The sequence below is a fragment of the Syngnathus acus genome, chromosome 19 (assembly GCF_901709675.1).
Source record: "Syngnathus acus chromosome 19, fSynAcu1.2, whole genome shotgun sequence".
In the NCBI taxonomy this organism is placed as follows: Eukaryota; Metazoa; Chordata; class Actinopteri; order Syngnathiformes; family Syngnathidae; genus Syngnathus; species Syngnathus acus.
In genome coordinates, this window is record NC_051103.1 from 8,562,110 (window position 1) to 8,583,215 (window position 21,106).

A 21,106-nucleotide genomic window follows, 5' to 3' on the forward strand; every position below is an offset into this window, starting at 1 on the left:
GCTAGTAATTGTTGGAATTTGAGATGTGCTTCGTCTCGTCTTTGTTAAGCCAAAATCAAATCCGCCGAGATGGGCGGGGGCGAAAACGCAAGCGTGCAAAGTCAGCTGCGTGTGCTTCATTGCCACACGTGCTTCCTGAACACTAGGTGGCAACCGAGAGCTGACATCCGCAAATGAGCCACAAAGAAGAGCGAGAAGGCGGAAGCGGACGCCGCCGATTTGGGAGACGACGTGAAATAATGAAGAAAAAGAGCCGAATGCGAGCTCCTTGGATTGGACTTTACCCTTGGTCACAATGGCTACCCGGATTCTGCTTAAGGTAACCCATTGAACCAAGTTGAAAGTGAAACTTTTGGCCGGCTCCAGCCAGGCAGCCACCTGTTCGTTCAATAGTTGGGCAACGTATCGCGAGCATCCCAATCTTTGACGAACTGGTCAAATGTTGTGCATGGCGCGCGAGTTTTATTTTGGGCGGGCCGCTTGCTTACAAGACCAAGTGCATAGTACAAAATGAAAGAATACTGCCTAGTACGTCAGCCGTCGTCCCACGCTCGGTACCATCGACGGTGAACAGCCTCCGTCAACTTGTTCGTACCCTGAATCATGTTACGCATGAGTCGACTTCAATACTGAGACGCCAGTGAGGCTGGGAGACGCGGCGAGGCGAGCGGCCAAGCCTTCCCAAAGGACTTCTTCATCGAGCCCGGTCGCCCAATCGGCCTCGCTCCTCCTCTGTCGGTATCTACGTGCAAATGTTGACGCGTTTGGCCAGCTCTCGGTCCAGGTCGTTAATCAGGCCGTCAAAGTCCTTCAGGCTGAGTCGGCAGTTAAACGGAGCATCAAAGTCCAGCAGGTCCTCGGCGCAGCAGCGTGGCGCTCGGCGGGCTCCCGAGCGCCACGCTTCTCCCCCGCCGCCGCCGCCGTCGTCGTCGTCATCATCTTCGCCACCTGCAATCAAATAACACGGGCGGCACAACAATCCAAACGCGCACGAGATGGCCTTTTGTCACAAGAGAACCTTCAAACGAAAACGTGACCTCCACCTGAACCTTCAAGACGTGGCAAAGTAAAACGTGACCTGGGTCGCTTTCGCTCCTCGCCACCTCGTCGTACTCGGCGTCCCGTCCGGGCGCGAGCCGCTGCCCGCTCCAGTCACCGGCGTAGCGGTTGGCTGGCGGCGGACTGTCCAAGCGGGCCACGGCGCCCCGGCCCCGGCGCCACACCGCTTCCGAAGCTCCGCCGTCTGGCCTCTGGCAGGTCGGCTTGGGCCGAGGAGCGGGGCAGACGTCGTCGTCGTCGTCTGCTGGGATTCGGTGGGTCGGCACTGCGGAGGAAAGGCGCGGCCATCAAATTGTGCTGCAGGGCAAGGCGGGCGCTCTCCTCTTACCGGGCCACAGCCGCAGCAGGTAGTGCAAGGCCTCGATGTGAAGCTTGAAGTCGACGGCGCGGGCCGAATCCCCCGACGCCTCCCCCCCTCCCGGCCCCCCTTTTGCCTCCGCCGCGCGTTTGAGCAGCACCGGGCCGAAGCAGACGGCCAGGTTTCGGTGCGTCATCCTGTTGCGAGGGCTGAAGTGGGCCACCAGGCTGAGATGGTCCAGCAGCAGAGTCAAAGTGGCCTGCAAGAGGAGAGAAGGCGGCCAACGCTCAGCGGGCAAAGGCGGCCCGGCCCGACCTGGCCCGGCCCAGCCTAGCCTGCCCTGGCCCGGCCCAGCCTGCCTCGGCCTGGCCCGGCCGTCTCACCCTCTCCGGCACCGGCAGACACGAGAGCAGCTCCACCGTGGCCCAGCGGACGTCCGGGCTCGGCGGCGGGGCGGGCCGCCGGGTCATGGCTTCCCTCACCACCTCGTACAAGGCGGCCGTGATGAGCGAAGACGGCAGCTCGCGCAGGAAGTCTTTGAGGATTCCTGCCCAGCCAAGAAGAGCGCGCTCTGGCCCGGGACCTTTCTCTTTTGCAACGGCTGACATCCTCACCCGTCAGGACGTTGACGTCGGGGTAGAGGTCCTCTCCGAGCCAGACGGCCGAGCTGTCGCTCTCGAAGCCGTCCCTCAGCTGCTTCTTGACTGCGGCCGAGCCGCACAGTCGGTAGAGACCCACGGCCTGAAGGACCACGACGACGGTGGCAGGCGTCACGAGTCGTCTCTGGGACGGAGCGTTTCCGGGCCCTACCTTCAGTCCTCGCCGTTCGATCTCCGCCACCGTCTTCTGGACCAGCAATGGCACGCCGCCGGCCGATCTTTCTTCCTCCAGCAGCCGACGCAGTTCCACCCCGAAGACACGAGCGGGTCCGCTCGGGTTAGCGGCCCCCTGAAAAGAGCCCAAACGGAGACGGGTCGCTCACGTTTGTCGGTCGGTCGGTCGGTCGCTCGGTGCCGCGTCGGCCGGCTTCTACCTGCGCGTCTCGTCGCTCCTGCAACGACACTTTGATGTCCAGACGGCCTTGGGGTTCCAGCTTGACGCTGAGCTGCCGAGCGCCACTTCCTGATATGGGCGCACGTCGGTGGGTGGTCACCAGCGTCCGACGCAGATGCGGCGGCGACGGAGCCGTACTGCACCTTTGAAGAGCGGCGGCAGGGCCACGCCCCCCAGACAGCAAACCACGTTGCCCGGCCGAGCCGCTCGGTCAAAGCGAGCGGCGGGACTAAGCACCGCCACTCCGAGTCGACGCGCTCGCTCCAGCTCCAGGCGGAAGGTGTGGTCCAAAGGAAGGGAGTGACCTCGCGGGCGAAGGAGGGAAGTCCTGGCTCGAGCCATTCCGTCAATCTGGATTGCCAGAAAAATGTCCCGGCTCTCGTCCGACCTGGAAAAAGAGGAGGCGGAGACACAAATGCTCACACTGGAGGTTGGCACCTGGCCTGTGCTTTTCTGCTCACTCTTTTGTCTTTGTCCGCTCCAGGTCCAGAGCCAGAAGGTGAACGCTCAGCATGCCGCTCACTACGTGGCGGAAGGAGGCCGGGTGGCTTGGTTGCCGCGGCGACGCTTCAGGTGAGTCCCCGTCGCTGAGATAGCCTGGCGAGAGAACACGTCGGTCACGGCGAGGCGAAGGAGGAGTCGGCCGAGCCGGGGCGAGGCGAAGGAGGAGTCGGCCGAGCCGGGGCGAGGCGAAGGAGGAGTCGGGGCGAGGCGAAGGAGGAGTCGGCCGAGCCGGGGCGAGGCGAAGGAGGAGTCGGCCGAGCCGGGGCGAGGCCCGGCCGGCCGACCGAGCGAGCGAGCGAGCGAGCCCCTCACCTCCTTTAGTGGCGGAGCGCGCTGCGGGCGGGGCTGAGCTGTCCAGATGATATCGACTCAGGACGTCGGAGGCATTCCCGTCGCCGCCTCCCTGTCCCACCCGGGAGGAGCGGAGACTGATCTTGCGCCGGAGCTCCGGAAGCTTCCTCATCTTCAGGGAGAGTTTGCGCACGGCGCCGGGAGACATCAGCCTGTCCATCACTCCCCCTTTCCTGGGCAGGGCGGGCCGAGGGTCCGCTCCTTCTGAGGAGCCGGGCGGGCGCCACCGCCGCCCTGTCAATTCTGTGCCCGCCATGGAAAGACTTGACGGAAGGCGAGTCTTTACCTGCGCTGTCTGAGCTGGAGCAGCCCACGGCGGCGGCGGAAAGCGCCTCCTTCCCTCCCTGCGCTGGGCCGCCCGTCGTCTCCAGCCTGGCCCGCTCCTCCTCCGGGATGGGGTTGTACCAAATGTCGGTGGTGGCGCTTTGCGAGCCGCCGGCCTCGTCCGGCGCCGAGGACAGCACCCAGTCACGACTGCTGCGCTCCAAGCTCTGCAGGTAGGCCCGCCTGCCGGGCAGCTCGTTGGCGACGGCGGCCGCTGTCTTTGGATGAGTTGTTGCGCCGCCCGCTGGCTGGGAGGCCAAATACAGAGGTCTATGCTTTTTCAGACACTCCTCGGCGCCACTTACCTTGTCCTGCGCACACTCCGACTTTGCGCACACAGGGGCCGCTCCTCGCCGAGCCCACGGCACGGCTAAGCGGCCGAGGGGAGGAGACCGGGGCCCCGCTACCGCCGCCTCCCCCCCGGACGCACCAGAGTTGCGCGGCGTGACGTGGGACTGCGCTGTGGCATCTGCGGCCCAGAGACGGGGAACGCTCACGGACACGCTTGCTAACACGCCAGCGCTCGCATGTACGTGCGCGTCGCTCTCGTCCTGGACAAGAATGGCTTTGTGCGAGCTCACAGTGTGTGTGTAAATGAAGGCTGCTCTGTTGCATTCAGCTGACACATCACAGTGTGTGTAAATGAAGGCTGCTCTGTTGCATTCAGCTGACACACAGCCCCCCCCCCCCCCCACACACAGCCAGCGCGAGCTTGGCCGAGCGAGCTCATCTGTCCTGGAACGGCCGGCGTGCTCACCGTTGACTTGAGGCTCCGTCTTCCTGCGGGATCGGTTCTTGCCTCGCAGCCGGGAGAAAGTTCTCTTGAGCAGAGGCTGGGCCATGCCGCAGGCTCCCGCTTTTGGCTCTTTTGGACAGATTCTTTGGGCCTTCCTTCAGCCCTTCATGTTTCCTCGCTGCTGCAGAACAGGAAATGAATTCCAGGCATTCTTTCCCAAACTCCCCCTCCGCTTCAATTTCCTCCTCCCACTCCCAGCTGTGGCGGGGGGGGGGTTGTTGTGTTGGCTCCTGATGGAGGCACGCTCATGGGAATTGCAGTCCAGTCACAAGTCACAGCGAGCTGGTGCCATGTGCGCACGTGCTGTATGGTGAAGGTTTGAAGTGAGGGCGCCTTTTTCTGGCGTCTCATTTATTTGGACGACAACAAAAGTCCATCTTTACTCTCTCAAACGTAAAGAACGGACATCGAGACGAGCGTTTTTCTTTGGTGATGTCATTCTCTTTTTGTCCGTTAGATGGCGACAGAGTCCGCAGAGCAGAGGCTGAGTGAAGGCTTCAATCCGAGCCGGTGGCCAAGGAGGGGCCGAGTCCTGATTCTGGTGGAAAGGTGCGAAACCCCGCTCGGAAGACGTTGCAACTTTGGGCTGAGTCACTTAGAAGGGCCGACACGCTTGACTTTTTTCTTTGGTTTTGTAGAAAGCATTGGCCCTCGGAGCCGCGCTCAGAGTTGTCCCCAGGAGCCGCGCTCAGAGTCGTCCCCCGGAGCCACGCTCAGAGTCATCACCCGGAGCCGCGCTCAGAGTCATCACCCGGAGCCGCGCTCAGAGTCATCACCCGGAGCCGCGCTCAGAGTCATCACCCGGAGCCGCGCTCAGAGTCATCTCCCGGAGCCGCGCTCGCAGCCGCCCCCTCCCTGTGTTCCCGCCTCGGCCACATGAAGGCGAGCGAAAGCTTGGCCTGGCCTGGCCACGGGTAAGTGCACAGACGCTCAGTCCCTTTTTCGCCAAAGCAAAGTGGGACTGAGCGTTTCACGTGCGTAAGCATGCGCTTGCTGTGTTTGGTCCGTTTGCCTTGAAAAGCCCAAATCATCTTTTTGCCGGTCACCTGCGATTTCTTATGCAATCGTTGTGTCTGATGGGATTAGTGTTCTTTCTTGTAATTCTTGTAAATGTATTTGATAAGATTTGAATTTGTGCACACGGCGGCACCGTGCAAAATTGACCACCCATTCGATGTAAAAGAAGGCCTCCCTCCCTCCCTCCCTCTCTCTCCCTCCTCCCTCCCTCCCTCATCAAGGCATCATTGTGAGATGGATGATAGTGATGGCAAGCTCGCAATGACAAAAATGTATTGAGTCTGGAAATGTCTTCTTTTTTTTTTTTTTTTCTTTCGTCTCGTCTCGGGCGCTCGCTCCACTTCTCGTCTTCTTGCGGTTGATGGCTGATCCAGAGCAAGATCCGGACCAATCAAGGTCGTGCCTCACTCTGGCTCTGGCTCTGGCTCTCTCTCTCTCGCTCTCCATCACTTGGGCTGTCCTTATAAGGGCAGGCAGGCCCCGCCCCCTTTGCCGCCACGTCACGGCCGTGGGCTTTTGGGGTTTTGGCGCCGGGTCCTGCGGGGCCACGGGGCTCAGAGTTCTTTGCCTTCTTGTCATCGCTCCGTCCTCTTCCTCGCCTGGTCTTTGGGGGGGCGGGGGGACTCTTTGCTTTCCGCTTCATTTTTTTTTCATCTGGCTCCTGAATTCCCCAATGAAATTTTTCCTCGCCGCCGCCACCAGCACCTTTGAAACGTGAAATCGCAACAGCCCAATCCCGGCCAGCGGCCAAACATTTTTGCGGCCGGGACACCTTTGCCACTTGCAAAAGAAAAAATCACAGCCGACGGACATTCTTCTTGCCGCCTCTCGGGCGCGATGTTTGGGCTTCAGGACGGGCTGGCGCGCGGCTCAGCGCCGAGCCTGAAGGAGGAGCCCTTGGCAGCTCGCTCCTGGATGCATTCGAGCGGCATGCTGGACGCCATGCAGAGGTAAAAGCTTGCAGGCAGGCAGGCCCCATCCTTTCTTCCTTGCTTGCTTGCTTGCTCGCTCGCTTGCTCCCTTCCCACTTTGCACATCTCCTCTCATCCCGGCGTGAATTTGCTCTGAATTTGCTTGTGCTTGCTTTTGACGCCAGTGGGGCGGGCTTAGCGCGAGCCCACTTTGAGAAGCAGCCGCCGTCCAACCTGAGGAAGTCCAACTTCTTCCACTTTGTCTTGGCGCTGTACGACCGGCGGGGCCAGCCGGTGGAAATGGAGCGGGCCGCCTACGTGGACTTTGTGGAGAAGGAGAAGGTGAGGCGCTTTGGCCGGTCGCGCCGCCGCCGCCGCCCGTCTCCTTGAGCGTGCCGCTTCTCTCGACGCCGCTTTCAGGAACCCACGGCAGAAAAAACCAACAACGGCATTCATTACAAGCTGCAGCTGCTCTACGCCAACGGTGCGTCCCGTTTGCCCGCTTTCGCCGCTTGCCCGCGGCTCGCTCAACACTCTGTGCTCCGTGCAGGCGCGCGAGGAGAGCAGGACCTCTACGTGCGACTCATTGACTCCGTGAGCAAACAGGTGAGCCAGACTCAACATTGCAAATATTGGACTCTTTGGTGATGAGCAAACTTTGGCGCCATTTCACGTCCATGAGAATCAATTTGAGGCGCCGGTGGCAGTTGGGCCGGCTTTGCGACCCGGTCCTGCGTTGTCCGCTGGAAACGGAGCGCAAACGTGGCCTGACAAAGTTGCGTGCGTGTGCGTGGCAGGCCATCATCTACGAGGGTCAGGACAAGAATCCGGAGATGTGCCGAGTTCTGCTGACGCACGAGATCATGTGCAGGTAGGTCGGCGGCCGCTCCGGTTGAAGCGCTTGCGGGCGGGCGGGCCGGCGGGCGAGCGACCTATTGTGTCTGTGCGCCAGCCGCTGCTGCGATAAGAAAAGCTGCGGAAACAGAAACGAGACGCCCTCCGACCCGGTCGTCATCGACAGGTAGGCCGCTTTGCAAGGCGTCTCGCTCGGTCGGTCGGCCGGCTCTTCTCTTCAAGTCGCCACTTGATTATGCTTGCAGGTTCTTCCTCAAGTTCTTCCTCAAGTGTAACCAAAATTGTCTGAAAAACGCCGGAAACCCCAGAGACATGAGGAGGTTTCAGGTGACGCACACGGCTCAGCCCCGCCCACACCGTCATCTTGTCGGGCTCATCTTTCACCCTCCGTCCGGATGTTTGCCGGGATCCCATTTGCGTTCAACGCGTTGTTTGCAGATCCAGACGTAGCCCGGCCGCCGCTCGCCGGCTGTTTGTGATTGCAGGTGGCGGTGTGCACAACGCTCAACGTGGACGGGCACGTCCTGGCTGTCTCCGACAACATGTTTGTGCACAACAACTCCAAACACGGCCGCCGAGCTCGGAGACTGGACCCGTCTGAAGGTACTCCAAAGCCGAGAACCAGCGAGTACGGTCGGCTCGCGTTAGCGTCCCGTCCGATAGCGCACGTGCAAGCAAAGCAAAATCACAGCGGCTGGCGCGTTGTGGCTTAGGCGCGCCGAGCCGAGCCGGAGCCTCCCTCCTGAAGAGTTGAGTCTCCTAATTAAATTCGGTAACCACGGAGACAAACCACCCGCCGCATGAGTGCACTTTCCTCCTTCCTTTGGGAGGACGGAAAGTCGCCGGCACGCTCGTATCACGACAGGTTCCACGCATCGGCCAGCGCAGAACGCAAGAGCAACGAACAAAATGGCAGTCAGCTTCTTTGAAGGAGTTCCGCTTTTTGCCCCCCCCCCCCCAGCAGCGTGTCCGTGCATCAAGGCCGTCAGCCCCAGTGAGGGATGGACCACGGGGGGCGCCACCGTCATCCTCATTGGAGAGAACTTCTTTGACGGCCTTCAGGTGGTCTTCGGGAGCATGCTGGTGTGGAGCGAGGTAAGCGGGCGGCCCTTGGCGGGCGCACCACCTCGCATCCCGGCTAACGAGCGCTCGCCGCTCCAGCTCATCACACCGCACGCCATCCGTGTGCAAACCCCCCCGCGCCACATCCCCGGAGTGGTGGAGGTCACCTTGTCCTACAAGTCCAAGCACTTTTGCAAAGGGGCGCCTGGACGCTTCATCTACACAGGTAGGGAGGGAGGGAGGAAGGACCGTGCGGCGGCAGCGGCTCCTCAAACTTGTTCTCCTCCGCCAGCCTTGAACGAGCCCACCATCGATTACGGCTTCCAGAGGCTACAGAAGGTCATTCCTCGTCACCCCGGAGACCCTGAGAGGCTTCCCAAGGTAAGCGATGGCGTGTGTGGCGCGCTTACTTTTGCCTTTCCGATGCGCTGTGCGAGGCTCAGCGGCCATTGAAGAGCCTGTTGGGCGCTTGGCCAAATTTCAAAAGCGTCAAATCAGGGAAGCGCTGTGGCGAGAAAGGAGATTGGCCTGCCCGCATGCGCTAAGGTGTCCCACTTCGCTGCTCTTCAATTGTTTTTGCCACTGCTCGGCAGGAAGTGCTCCTGAAGCGAGCGGCCGACATGGCAGAGGCCTTGTACGCGGCGCCGCCCGGCAACCAGGTGACTCGCCCGCGCCGGCGCTGCGCGTCAGGACGGGCGCCCTTATTTGCGAGGCATTTGGCGGCGCAGGAGACCATCCTGAAGCGAGCGGCGGACGTGGCCGAGGCCCTCTACAGCGTCCCGCGCAGCCACGTGGCCCCCCCTCACGCCATGATGGGAGTTGGCTCCTTTGGCGGCGCCCAGCTGGGGCTCGACCTCAACGACGCTGCTCAAGGTCAAAGCGGGCCGGCGGGCCGGGCCGGGCCGGCAGCCCACCCTGCCTGGATGCTGAGACCTTCCTTCTTCTCCTGTTGGCAGGCGGCTACGCTCCCGGCAGCGGCCAGCCGTCCCCCAGAGGGTATGCCCCCAGCCCCCCCGGCCAGCAGAGCAACTACGGCGCCTACGGCAACAGCAGCATGCCCAACCTCGGGCTGGCGTCTTCACCCAACTTCCTCAACGGATCCTCCGCCAACACGCCCTACGGCAGTAAGTGGACGCCGCGGGTCGGGCCGCCTCGGTCCTCCTCCTCTGCTGACTTTGCCTCGTGCGTGGCCCTTTCAGTCGTGGCGACCAGTCCCACCGTGTCCGGCTGTAGCTCCGCCCACGGCGTCTTTGCCTTCTCTGCCAGCGTCAAAACCAAGAGCGCCTTTGCCCCCGTGGTGAGGCCCGCCGCAGCAGGAGCCACCCCGCCCCTGCCGCCGACCAACAACTGCGGACTCAACGCCGGACTGCAAGGTAAGCACGCACACGAGAATACTGGGCGGGCGTGGACGATGTCACGTGCTCTCTTCCGCTTACACGTGTGACACGCACGTGATGACGACGACTCCTTTTTGGGTTTGCCTTGCATACGATGGCAAAGCAGCCAAATGGTTTCCTTTTTGATATCGCTCGTCACGCGTCTTTGGCCGTCAATTTGCGCTTGTGATCACGCAGCCATGTCGGGCCTGGTGGTGCCGCCCATGTAGAAGGAGGACGGCGGGCGGGCAGGCGGGCGTACAAGCCAGTGAGCGGAAGCGGCAGCGCCGTGCGCTTGTCCGGGCCGGCGGAGCGAGCGCCCGTGTCACGTCGGCATGCCAACGAGGCAGGGCGACCGTTTTTGACCAGCTTGTCTTGACAAGCCTCTCTCTCCCTCCCATCAACTTCCTCCTCTCGCACCTTTTCTCATTCATCGTGTTTTTCTAAGCAGCTTGGTAGCCTGCCCGTGCTCTTTCTGTCTGTTGTTTTCCATCCAGACAAAAAAAGAAATGTGTACAACTGTGCCTCATTGAACCATTGGTGATGTTTTTCCTTATGCAGAATAAAAGTTCCTTATTTGACATTGAAACAATCTTGTTCACGTGTCGCGTCCAAAGCATCTTTGGATTTATGCGCCATGTCTCGAAGGTTGCGCCGCCAATCAGACAAGATGAGATTTGCTCGCTTCGAACGCGCCTCACTCGGAGGCCCCCTCGGTGACGCTGGCGGCGGCAGCATCTGACCTCCTCCTTCGTGCCAATGTCCTCGGACAAAGCGCTCGAGGTCACGCACGCCGAGTGGAAGCGTGGTTAAGCATTTTTAGGATCTTGGCGAGTCACTTGTAGTTTCCTCGGCGATCGATCGAACCAATCGGCGAGGTGCTTCTTGTTGCCGTGATAGCCGGCCGGCCGGCGGCGCAGCGTCGCCACCCCGAAGCCCGAGGGCGGGCAGGCGGGTGTGTTTGTTGACTCGAGTGAAAGAAGACAAACAGAGACAAAACAAACGAATTACCTGCAAACAAAGCCGACGGCGAACTCGCGGCTTAGTGAGCTAACGAGGCTTAACGGGGTCGACGCTCATCCGAGGGAGGGCGCGCGCACGCACCAGCACTGACTGAAAGAGGGAAGGAAAAAGGCACTTGTTAATGCTTGATCTCGATAAAAAAGAAAAAAAAAGTGTTATTATTTCTCTTGGAAAAGTTGTCTGTGATGGATGTCGCTGCCGCATTCCACCCGGGCCAAAATAAAGTCCATTATTTCTTATCATCTTTGTTACATTACAAGTACTTTTATCAGCATGCACTCTGATTGGCTGTCACTCAGTTTGCCCCTCCCCCCTCGTTGGCCACGGTGGCGCACACACTCGTGGGAAGGTGGGGGGGGGGCGTTGAGTGACAGAGATATTACTGCTCAGGAAGATTTGAGCTGTGATTTCCTTCATGACAAATGACCCGCTAAGGACGAAGATGAGGAGGAGGATGACTATCATCCTCGCTTGTGCTACGCTCGCCCCGATGGTGCAAGTGCATGGCACCGCTGAAGCGGAAATGTCAAAGGGAGCGAGAGGTTAAAGGGCCCAGACGAAAGGAAAGGAAAGGAAAGGAAAGGAAAGGAAAGGAAAGGAAAGGAAAGGAAAGGAAACGGCTCGGCTCGACTCTGGCCTCTCTTGCTCAATTTGTTCTTGTTGCCTGGAGGGCAAGAACCCTCGCCAGACAAATGCCCCATCGCTCATCTTTTGGTCCCCCGAGGCAAGCAAGAGAAAAACTCGGCTTATAGCTGCTTTGCGCCACTCGAGCATGCATCTCTCCTCCTTTGTCCATTTAGCTTTGGTGACCTGCCACGAGATTTCCCAACAGTCCAACGGTGGCAGCCCGCCCGCCTGCCTGCCCCCCTGCCTGCCCCCCTGCCTGCCTCAATCGAGGGTCGGGAAAACACACGGCTGGACACGCACGGGCTGGCCGGCGAAAGCAAACGGCTGCGGCGGACGTTGACGCTGTCGGGCGGGGGCGCGCCTCCCATTCACGGCCGAGCGGCCTACGTTTGGAGTCTTTGCTCCCATCCCCTGGCTGGCTCGTAGCCCTCGTTAGCGCCGGTTGGCCTGCGGCATTTCTTGCGTCTTGACATGAGCAGCATGCAGTTAATCGTTGAAAGCTTCGAGGGGGGAGGGGGGGCGTCAACAGACAGGAAGTGACAACAGCTGCTCTTTAATACATTTGCTCATTAAAATCAAAAGGTGTTAATGATATGCCGCTAATTGATCTTTTAGATCACGTCTGAACTGAGAAAAAAAGTTGTCAATGTCACGTTTTACTGTGACGCCCGTTTGACAGCACGTTTACACACGCGCGCGCGCACCCACTCACACAATGGGTGCACGTGCACTTGCACGTAGCGGGAGAGGTGAAGGTTGCGCGAGCGAGCGAGGAGGAAATGAAACGAGTTCAATTTGCGTCCAGGCTTACATGTGTGAATTGACGCTGTCTGACAAAAAAAAGTTTGCTTCCAAAACAAATCCTCGTTTCAACTTTTCAATTTGTGTGAACGCGCGCTGGGCTCAGGATTGTTTTCGTCTTGTCATTTGCTGTTTTGTTTTGAAATGCCGTTTCCCCTCATTCCAGTTGACTTGCTCTTCCTCTCTTGTCCCCGCCCTGATTCCTAATTGTGTTCCCCCCCCCCATTGACCGCCCTCATGTGTGAAATCGTCCGCGCGAGCAAGTGTTTCCCTGCAGGCCGTCAGCGACGCGTCCACAGCTCTGGAAGAAAAGAAGCCTTGCTTTGGCGCCCAGTAAGCCGCTTGGGTTGACGTTTCCTTCTCTTTCGCCACAAGCCCCATGGTGAGCAAATTTGTGCTGATAGTCTTCGTAGCCCTCCCTCGTTTGTCAAGAACCCTAACCCTATTGAGAGCGCTTTTTGGTCAACGTTTGCACTTCCTGTTTGCTCCTCGAACCCAAGTGGGCGTGGCTTTTTGACGAAATCTCTACCTTGACGGACGGCCCTCCCATTTCTGCGCCAAAGTCTCCACGAGTCGTGTCAGGTGGTACGTTTGCGTCGATTTATTTCTTGGTTGCCGTGACTACAAGGGAATTATTGATTGTTTAAACAAGCTGGAACACAATTTGAGGCCAAAGTCAACATTTGCAATCGAGCCCAACTCTTGCGCTCAAGCAGTCGTGATTTGAATGACGTTGAGCGGGCGGGCGGACGCGCGCGCGCGCGCGCTCGCTCGCTCGCACATGCAGACTCGCGCATGCAGATTGGAATGAAGTCTCATTTGTGGCGTCAGCACAAAATGTGCTTTTTAAACGGCGCCCCCGAGGGACATCTCGTTGCTGGCATTTTGTTGAAGCCATAAAATACCCCCACCCCAACCAATTTGACCTTTTATTGAAGATCCACACTTTTAGCACCCACCCGCACACTAAACTGCTGCACAGTCGGTTATCCTGAGCCCAAAGTAGTTGCGGGCTCTACGCCGGTGTGTCCGCAACATGTTGGAGCTCATGATGAAAGTCGCTCAGTTGCTCGGATGCAGAATCTGCGTCACGTGTGCTAGCTACAGCGCGCGCGCGCGCGCGCGCACGCGCATGCAGGCCGCAAAGTGACAGGCGCAGGTTGGCCGAGACAAAAGAGGGCCGAGAGCTCGACTCGACCTTGAGCGACGGCCCGGAGGACAAGGCGCTCGTTGGAGGAAATGCGTTTTGGGCGGCGACAGACGGAGATGGACGCGCGGCGAGCGCACCTTAATAAAATCGCAGCGGCTGATATGATCAAGCATGAAGTACATTACAAAGGTAATGTGAATTTAAAGCCACTTCCTTTCATTATCAAAAAGACTGAGCCGGCGCTGGCGCACTCCGCTCGCCCAATTTATGAGGCCCACTTCCTCAATCTAATAGAAGGAATCAGGTGTTACTAATGGAGCGGCCGCCGAGCTAATAGACGACGCAGCCGCACATAATGTGGACTGATGCGCCGCGGCAGAAAGACACAAAGACGGAAAAGTTGGAGAGCGAGCGGAGCAGCTCATTCGAGACGACACTGCATGTGCAGACAGACAGAGACAGACAGAGAGAGAGAGAGAGAGAGACGAAGTGCAAGGCGCCAACAAGCTGCAAGACGGGTCGAGCCTTGCGGCCTATACGAAAGCAAAGCGCACAAAGTGGGACACGGCCCGCCTAGAAAAGAAGCAAGGCGAACAACAGTGATCGCACTTGAAGTTCGTTGTGTGGCCGCATCCAGCGACACTTTTTTTTTTTTTTTTCCCCCCCCTCCATTCACTAAGCACAAGTGCAAATTGACTTCCCCTCAGCTCAGCGTGAGTGCGCGCGTGTGAGTGTGCGCACCCGCACGCGTGATCACTCAACTAAAACTGCAGCACTAATTAAAAGTGTGCTGAGTGTGTGTGTTCTTGCCAGCGAGAGCGCTTTCGGCTCACTTTGGAGGAGGGAGCGGGGCCCGTCAGGTTGTGTGCGTGCGCGCGAGCCATGCAGAGCCAGCCGTTTGATTGGGTGTCAGTCAGTGCGCTCGTGAACTCTTAAAGGGTCAGCGCACACACTTTCCGTTTCTGTCATTTCTCCATTTTTGTTCCTTCACTTGTGCCATTGTGCCTGCCTCAGACAGGACCCCGCCACCCCTCTGCCCAATCACACACACGCACTCATCCATCACTCACTTACTCAACCAACAAACCACGACACATACGCACGAGCGGGCGTGCACGGCTGAGCGTCATTACCAGGTGGCAGTGAAGCAGAAAAGCTTGCTAATAGCAGGTCGCTGCCGTGCGTGCGTGCGTGTGTGCGTGCGTGTGTGTGTGTGTTGACGAGTCTTTCGGTGTGACGTGTTGGACCCATGGTCCATGCACGCGTGTGCGTGTACGCGATATGTTCACGCGTGTGGGAACAGTTTGAAAGAGGATTTCCATGATTTGTTTTCAGGCGTCCAAATGGCACATTCAAGCAAGGCGCTCGCGTCTCCATCGCGATGAACCTCAGACGAACATGCTAGCGCTGCTCAACCAAGACTTGGACGCAACATGTCCCGGATGCACGCTGCCAACCTCCCAGGCCTCATCGCATCGCATCGCATCGCATTGCACGCTGCCAACCTCCCAGGCCTCATCGCATCGCATCGCATCGCATGGCATCGCATCGCATGGCATGGCATCGCGCGCGCGCCCTCCCGCCGATCTCCGTCCTTTTTACGAGCGCGCCTGCATGGCGAAATGACGCGCTTATGCCCCGGGACGCACCTTTCCCCGCCCCCCTACCCGGCTGCCATGGTTACTGCAGGTGAGCTCATTTTCTTCACTTTTATTGAGTCAAGTCCGTCTGTCTGCTTGACGAGCTCCCTTATTAGCTCGTTAGCTCATTAAAGGCGGCAGGGTCATTAAAGAGACAAACTGACCATCTTTCACACGCGCGGGCGCGCGCGCACATACATAGACAGAGCAGCTGTTCGGGCACGACATTAAAAGTCTCATTTTTTCATTTTATGGCTCTCGTTAAAGTTTTTAGGGACCCGCTAATGACATCACACACGCGCACGCAGTCGTTAGGTTTCAGGGAGTGTGCGACTGTTGACCTTTAGGACAAACGACTGACAAGAAGTTTCAGCGAACGTCAGGTGAGTGAAAAACACCATTTCTGCTCATCGAGCAATTGGCAGCCCGATGGGTCTCATCCAGACCACCCGCACGCTGCTGGCCCATCAAGCCCCCTGACGGCACGAGGGGGAGAAAAAAAAGAGACTGTTGAGCGTCCAGCTGGCGTGTGACACAGGCAGCAAGTGGATCATCTTCGACTAGCAGAATTCCCACAGAGGGTTCGAATCGGCTTCACCGTGCCATGGGTTTCCAGCAACTGTCTCTCTCGTGCCTTCTGTTCTTTCCCTTGCTTTGCTTCGCTTCCAGGAGCGTCTGGTGTTCCCGTTTCACCGTTGACCTTGAAATGTTTCAACTTTTAGCATGACCGTCCGTCCTTTGTAGTATTTGATTGAGCGCGTGCGTGTAGAAGGGGGGGGGGAAGTAGGTCACATTTACACGTCAAGAAGGCCTCAAACCTTTAGCCTGAAGCAGCTCCAGGATTTCTTTAAAAAAAACAAAGGCGGACTTGGCACGTTCCGTCCGTCCATCCAAATCCGACCGACACCCGGACCACCAATACTGGCGCCCCTCAGGGGTGCGTCCTCTCCCCAATGCTCTTCTCTCTCTACACCAACGATTTCTCCTCAGGTGACTCTCCTGTGAAGCTCCTGAAGTATGCAGACGACACCACTCTCATCGGACTGATCCGGGACGGTGATGAGACTGCGTACAGACAGGAGGTAGAGCGGCTGGTCCACTGGTGCAGCCAAAACCACCTGGAGCTGAACCCGCTCAAGACCGTGAAGATGACAGTGGACTTCAAGTGAGACCCTTCACCACTTTCACCCCTCACTATCCGCAGTAATACTATGAGTGAGTGAGTGTCCATGTGATTTCCTCGTTAAGCGCACCTGCGTGAAAGGTTTTTGGTCACTTTCACGTTCCGCAGGAGCTAAAACTTTTCATATTCATTCTTATATATATATATATATATATACTTTTCCCCCCTTTTTGTCTGAGGCTGTGTCTGAATGCGCAAACTGTTCCCTATTTTGTGCGCTATTAAAGGTTTAAGCCATTCTGATTCTGGAGAGGTGTCCGAATGTATCCAGGGAGCATAAATGTAGGGCACTCAATGACTCACAATGCACTTGAAAAACAAACAAAAAAAACCCCTTACTTTAGATGGTCTTTTTTTTTTTTTTTCCTTCCAAAAAAGCCTTAATATATATGTGGTCATTATTTTACCCCCCCAAAAATCTCTTACTCTCCGTGGTCATTTTTTTCCCTCCAAAGAAAATCCCCCCTAGACGTTTTTTTAAGGCTCAAAAGTAGGACATGTCCGGGGTAAAAAGGAAGTCTGGTCACCAACCTATATTTACATTCAAGGAAGAGCAATGACGAAAAGGAAATTGACATGTTCATTTGACGCTGGGTTCCATGCAAGTGAATGGGGGCACTGCCGTCTTGTGGTAGCCTGGCGTCATTACATGAACCGCTTCATAAACTATCGAGTCAAAAGCCTGTATGTTTCATATCGTATGACCTAGGTATTTATTTAATTCTGCTCATGTGATGATATTTTAAACTAAACAAATGGACAGTGAAATACTCATGTTTAAGTTCTAACAACCAAATTATATTTACATTCAAGAAAGAGCAATGAAGAAAAGGAAATGGACATGTTCATTTGACGCTGGGTTACATACAAGTGGATGGGGGCACTGCTATCTTGTGGTAGGTTAGCGTCATTACATGAACCGCTGTATTAAGGACAGGCAAAAGCCCATTATTAATTAAAATTATATAAAATTATAATATAATATTCAATGAAAATAATAATAATCATCAAAGTCAAAGTCCGTTTTATTGTCAATTTCTTCACATATCAAGACACACAAAGAGATCGAAATTGCGTTTCCTATTATCCCACAGTGACAAGACATATTACATATTATATATATCTATATATATATATATATAGATATAGATATATTTGTCCACGGACAAACAAAACATTCAAGTAAACAATACAAAAAGTAAAAACAAGAAGGCACATACAATGAATAAATAAGAGCAGTGAATAAATAATAGTAAAATAAATAAATAAATAAATAAATAAGTGCAACATGGTCGAAATGGAGCAATTGTGCATACAGCGGACAGTCAGTATATGGCGCAAAATAATAATAATAATAATAATGATAATAATAGCAGTCTTTTTGCTATTGTGTTTACTTTTTCCTGCCCCGGTGACCAGAGCGCGTTCGCCTTCAAATGAAATCTCCATTACAAAACTGCTCCGAATAATATCAACTGCAAATGAAAACACATTTCACTCGTTCGATCTAGCAGTATCGACGTGAGGGCGTCGTTAACTTGCCACGATCGCATGACAACCGAAAGCCATAATTCATCATTTAAACAGAGAATGTGTGTTTCTGCAAAAAGGAAAATTGAAGTTATTGCGCTTACCAGGGTTGTGCAAGCACGGAAGGCGCAGTCCGGCACCGTAGTAGTCAGTAAGGGGCGTCCCTCGGTTCCGTTTGGCTCCCAATGGTTAATGGTCAAAGTGGGCTTTGCTAGTGGCTCTATATAAATTATTGTAAATAATTTACGATCACTGTCAAACTTGATCAAAGGTACAACACAAATTTGTATGAAAGTCAAACAATACGACAGAATATTATATTTTGACAAGGCTGGTCTTTTTAACTAGATTTTGAGCGTCTTTTATGCGTGTTTACTATTTTATCCGAACTAGTGTTGTATGCATGATGTGGGCGTGTCTTTTGTGCAGGTTGCCAAAGACGCGCTTTTTGGTGACTTGATTTGAACTTTCTCGGCTACCGTACACTTCCGCTTCAGTGAGCAGCTAGCTCTTCCGGTTGTTACCTTTTGGGGTTTCGAATGAGTCATGTCAACTTTTTCCAAGCTCTCGATTTGCTGTATGTATGTAAATGCATACATGTAAACAATGACATGAAAGGAGAATATTTGTTAGTTGTTAGGTCAGTGGAACTCGCTAGCTCTCGTGAAACAAGAGGTGGAGCGTTAGCTAGCACGCCCACAAGCAGCACTCACTCGGCTGTCAATCAATGGATTATCAAGGAAAGCGTTTGATTTGAACGTTGGTTTTTCTGTTTTGCCACGTCCAACCTTGAAGACTGGAGGCTCCACGTCGGCTGCTGGTCGTCTATCTGCATATCTCGAAAGGTACTTCCCCATTTTCCATGTAGCATTATGCCTCTGGTAACTAGCAAGGTGGACCTTGTCCTGTTGATTATTTGGGCCACAGTTAAAAGAAACAAAATAATTGTTCTACAATCGTTAAAGTTACATGTCAATACGTAAGAAGTATAGTTTTGAAAAATGTACGTGCATTTTAACTTAAAAAGTATATTTTTGATCATAGTTGGCACACGTGAAAAGTGAAAGCGTACCACTTTGTTCTTCAAATAATGACTTGAAATTAAAAAAATATATAAATCTAAAAAAAAAATTGTGTGTAAGTTATGTTAGTTGGTAGTGTTATGTGCTTGAGGAGCTGATGTGCGATGTCATATTGTCATGGCACACCAGGGAGAAGGGGAGCACATGCAAGCAGCTGACATCTCTCACAAAACCAAAGTGCCAGGTCCTGCACAATATCATCACCACACTCGTCTGGATGTGTTTTTTGATGACATTGATGCAAACCAAGTTAGTCAGAAACATATATTTAACTAACTTGGTTTGCGTCAGTGTCATGGAAAAACTTGTCCAAAAGTGAGTGGTGGTGGTACTGTGGAGGACCTGGCACTTTGGTTTTGTCCCAGTGAGAGACGTTTGCACTGTTTGCATGTGCTCACCTTCCCCCTAGTGCCTGCCACGAGAAGTAAGTGACATCATACCTGAGCTCATCAACCACTTAATCTGTTTCCATGCAGGCAGGGCCTTTTCAAACTGCTTTTCTATTCAATGAATTGTTCAAGTGGAATGCGAGTCTTTGTGATTTCTGAGCAAATTTGCTCATTTGAAGTCTTTCGTGCTTGGTGGTCACTGCATTGGCAAAGTACTGTTTGAAAACACAAGTTTTCAGCCTTGAGGTGAGTGTCACTGCAACAGAGCCAAGTCTTTGCTGCTTCTCTCTGTCTCCACATGAGTCAAAGTGATGCAATTGTACAGTTGCAGTCACTTTGAGTCATGTGGAGACAGAGAGAAGCAGTCAAACACTTGGCTCTGTTCAGTGGCTGAAGGCAAACACTCAACTCCAAGCTGAAAAGAGCCTTCCAAAACCGAAGTGCCACTTTGCCCGCCTCCTAGCTCTGCCCAAATTCAGCCTGGCCAATCACGGCTCGGCTCCAAATTTGCATTGCCACGCCCACTTTCTGACAGCCAATCAGAACGCAGCATCTGCACATCTGACCAATCGGATTGCTTCATTTTTAGGAAACCACGCCCTTTTCAAATCCAACCAATCACAGTGCCACTTTGCCCGCCTCCTAACTCTGCCCAGCCAATCACGGCTCGGCTCCAAATTTGCATAGCCAAGCCCACTTTCTGACAGCCAATCGGCATTTGCACATCCGACCAATCAGATTGCTTCATTTGTATGAAACCACGCCCACTTCTAATCCAACCCCACTTTTCAACCAACCACAGCCTCTTATTCTCCTAGCTCCACCCGGTTTTGGAGCTTTCAGCCAATCATGAAGCAGTATTCTAGTCATATTCCGCCCCTTTTCTCAAAATCCGGAAGTTTTCTGGGTGGGGGGGAATAAAAATAAAATGAAAATAGAAATGTTGGAAAGAAAATTGTTTTTAGTTTACTTTTAAAGTTTAAGATGTGATGTTTGAAAATGAGTTGAAAGTTTGTGTTTGTAATAAAGTTTTATTCTTTTGCAGAGTAAACAATCACAACAAAGTAACAAGTTGGATAGCAATCTGCTCATTGCCGAGTGGTGAAGTGGTTGGCCAGAGGGACGAGCGGTGGCGTGGTAGGCCAGAAGGACGAGCAGTGAAGTAGTCTGCCAGTGGGATGAGTGTTACTCCATGCCTGGACCGAGACAAAAAGAGATGGGTAAGTAAAAAGCTAAGTCAACGTTTTGTGCAGAAAAGGGTTTGACATGAAACATACCAGTGTACAAGTAGAGTTCATGACGAGTTTTGCAAGCCGCATGACCAGGAAGCCGATTTTGTTCCTTGCTGCATGACCCAGGAAGTTGATTTTGTTCCTTGCTTCCGGTCAGAAATAGGAGAAAAAAAATTAGTGGAATAAAAGTTAGTGTGCAATGAGGAGCATTTAAAGTGCCTCACTTCTCAGGTTGCTGAGGCAGTAACAAGGAAATTGAAGTGCTGCTGGTCTGCAGCTTTCTTCTGGTCCTCAGCTTCCACTGCAAGCAGGTACTTGGTGCTCCACACGGGACACAAAAATAACTGATTCAAATTTTGAAACATGTTGGCTAAAGTGTCATTTACTTTCCTTCTCTTACCAGCAGCAGGCTCTTCAGGCAGCACGGATCCAGGTGAACGAGCTCAGAGTAGTTGTGGTTGAAAAACTGTGGCAGCCTTGGCACTTTGTAGACCAGGATTTGTCACCTCTGCCTGGAAAGAAAAAGGAACATTGACAACAATTCCATTTAAGTTTACTGGTTTTATTTTTAATTGTAGACTGGAAGCAGCCGTTTGCTGGTGCACAGGCAGAGTTGCTAAAATGTTCATACTCTCCAGGGTGGACACCTGCACACAAGACAAACAAGGGACCCATCAAGCTGCTATTTAGTACATTTTATATGTGCGTCAACTCTGAAATTGGAGGCATTCTTGAGGAACCTCTGCATGGTTTTGAGGGCTTTTACCTTTGGCCAGCAGGTGACAGATTTTCTAACTGCATCCTTACTGGAAAGTGCTCTGCAGGAAGAGGGAGGCATAAAAA

General features: G+C 54.5%; 2 protein-coding genes across 8 annotated transcripts; one reads left to right on the forward strand and one right to left on the reverse strand.

The window, feature by feature from the left end:
* Nucleotides 1-435: 435 nt before the first annotated feature.
* LOC119138559 (rho GTPase-activating protein SYDE1) lies at nt 436-4,811 on the reverse strand. 4 transcript variants are annotated; one of them, XM_037278762.1, is made up of 13 exons: nt 4,347-4,811; nt 3,895-4,058; nt 3,552-3,837; nt 3,227-3,469; nt 2,872-3,007; nt 2,554-2,798; nt 2,391-2,479; nt 2,168-2,305; nt 1,972-2,098; nt 1,741-1,904; nt 1,388-1,616; nt 1,050-1,324; nt 436-948 (listed from the first exon to the last, which is right to left on the reverse strand). In XM_037278762.1, the coding sequence occupies exons 1-13, from the start codon at nt 4,429-4,431 to the stop codon at nt 811-813; spliced, it is 2,319 nt and encodes a 772-aa protein (XP_037134657.1). In that variant the 5' UTR covers nt 4,432-4,811; the 3' UTR covers nt 436-810. The 4 variants fall into 4 exon arrangements, with proteins under 4 accessions (XP_037134657.1, XP_037134656.1, XP_037134655.1 ...); XM_037278761.1 differs by having other exon boundaries at nt 1,044-1,324; XM_037278760.1 differs by having other exon boundaries at nt 1,079-1,324; nt 3,227-3,466; nt 4,347-4,806.
* On the forward strand, nt 2,901-21,103 carry LOC119138579 (transcription factor COE1-like). 4 transcript variants are annotated; one of them, XR_005101166.1, is made up of 22 exons: nt 2,901-2,983; nt 4,843-4,934; nt 5,024-5,299; nt 6,499-6,655; nt 6,734-6,797; nt 6,864-6,919; nt 7,111-7,184; nt 7,266-7,334; nt 7,414-7,495; nt 7,654-7,771; nt 8,130-8,263; nt 8,330-8,456; nt 8,523-8,611; nt 8,824-8,889; nt 8,959-9,103; nt 9,187-9,354; nt 9,430-9,603; nt 14,543-14,673; nt 14,780-14,896; nt 18,356-18,405; nt 20,077-20,251; nt 20,495-21,103. XR_005101166.1 is itself a non-coding variant. In XM_037278810.1 (19 exons), the coding sequence occupies exons 2-19, from the start codon at nt 4,843-4,845 to the stop codon at nt 9,834-9,836; spliced, it is 2,034 nt and encodes a 677-aa protein (XP_037134705.1). In that variant the 5' UTR covers nt 2,901-2,983; the 3' UTR covers nt 9,837-10,195. The 4 variants fall into 4 exon arrangements, 1 of the variants encoding a protein (XP_037134705.1); XR_005101167.1 differs by lacking the exons at nt 2,901-2,983; nt 4,843-4,934 and adding an exon at nt 6,105-6,352 and having other exon boundaries at nt 5,283-5,299; XR_005101168.1 differs by lacking the exons at nt 2,901-2,983; nt 4,843-4,934 and having other exon boundaries at nt 5,168-5,798.
* The last annotated feature ends 3 nt before the right edge of the window (nt 21,104-21,106 follow it).

Bases quoted from the DNA above. Each gene is read 5' to 3' on its own strand.
- LOC119138559 (XM_037278759.1), bottom strand. From the start codon at position 4,431: ATGGCCCAGCCTCTGCTCAAGAGAACTTTCTCCCGGCTGCGAGGCAAG. The intron at 1,617-1,740 runs GTGAGACGGCCG...CTCCTCTTGCAG, and splicing joins GTCTGCCGGTGCCGGAGAGG to GCCACTTTGACTCTGCTGCT. The intron at 1,325-1,387 runs GTAAGAGGAGAG...TTTCCTCCGCAG, and splicing joins CCTGCTGCGGCTGTGGCCCG to TGCCGACCCACCGAATCCCA.
- LOC119138579 (XM_037278810.1), top strand. From the start codon at position 4,843: ATGGCGACAGAGTCCGCAGAGCAGAGGCTGAGTGAAGGCTTCAATCCG. The intron at 6,798-6,863 runs GTGCGTCCCGTT...TGCTCCGTGCAG, and splicing joins GCAGCTGCTCTACGCCAACG to GCGCGCGAGGAGAGCAGGAC. The intron at 7,185-7,265 runs GTAGGTCGGCGG...TCTGTGCGCCAG, and splicing joins ACGCACGAGATCATGTGCAG to CCGCTGCTGCGATAAGAAAA.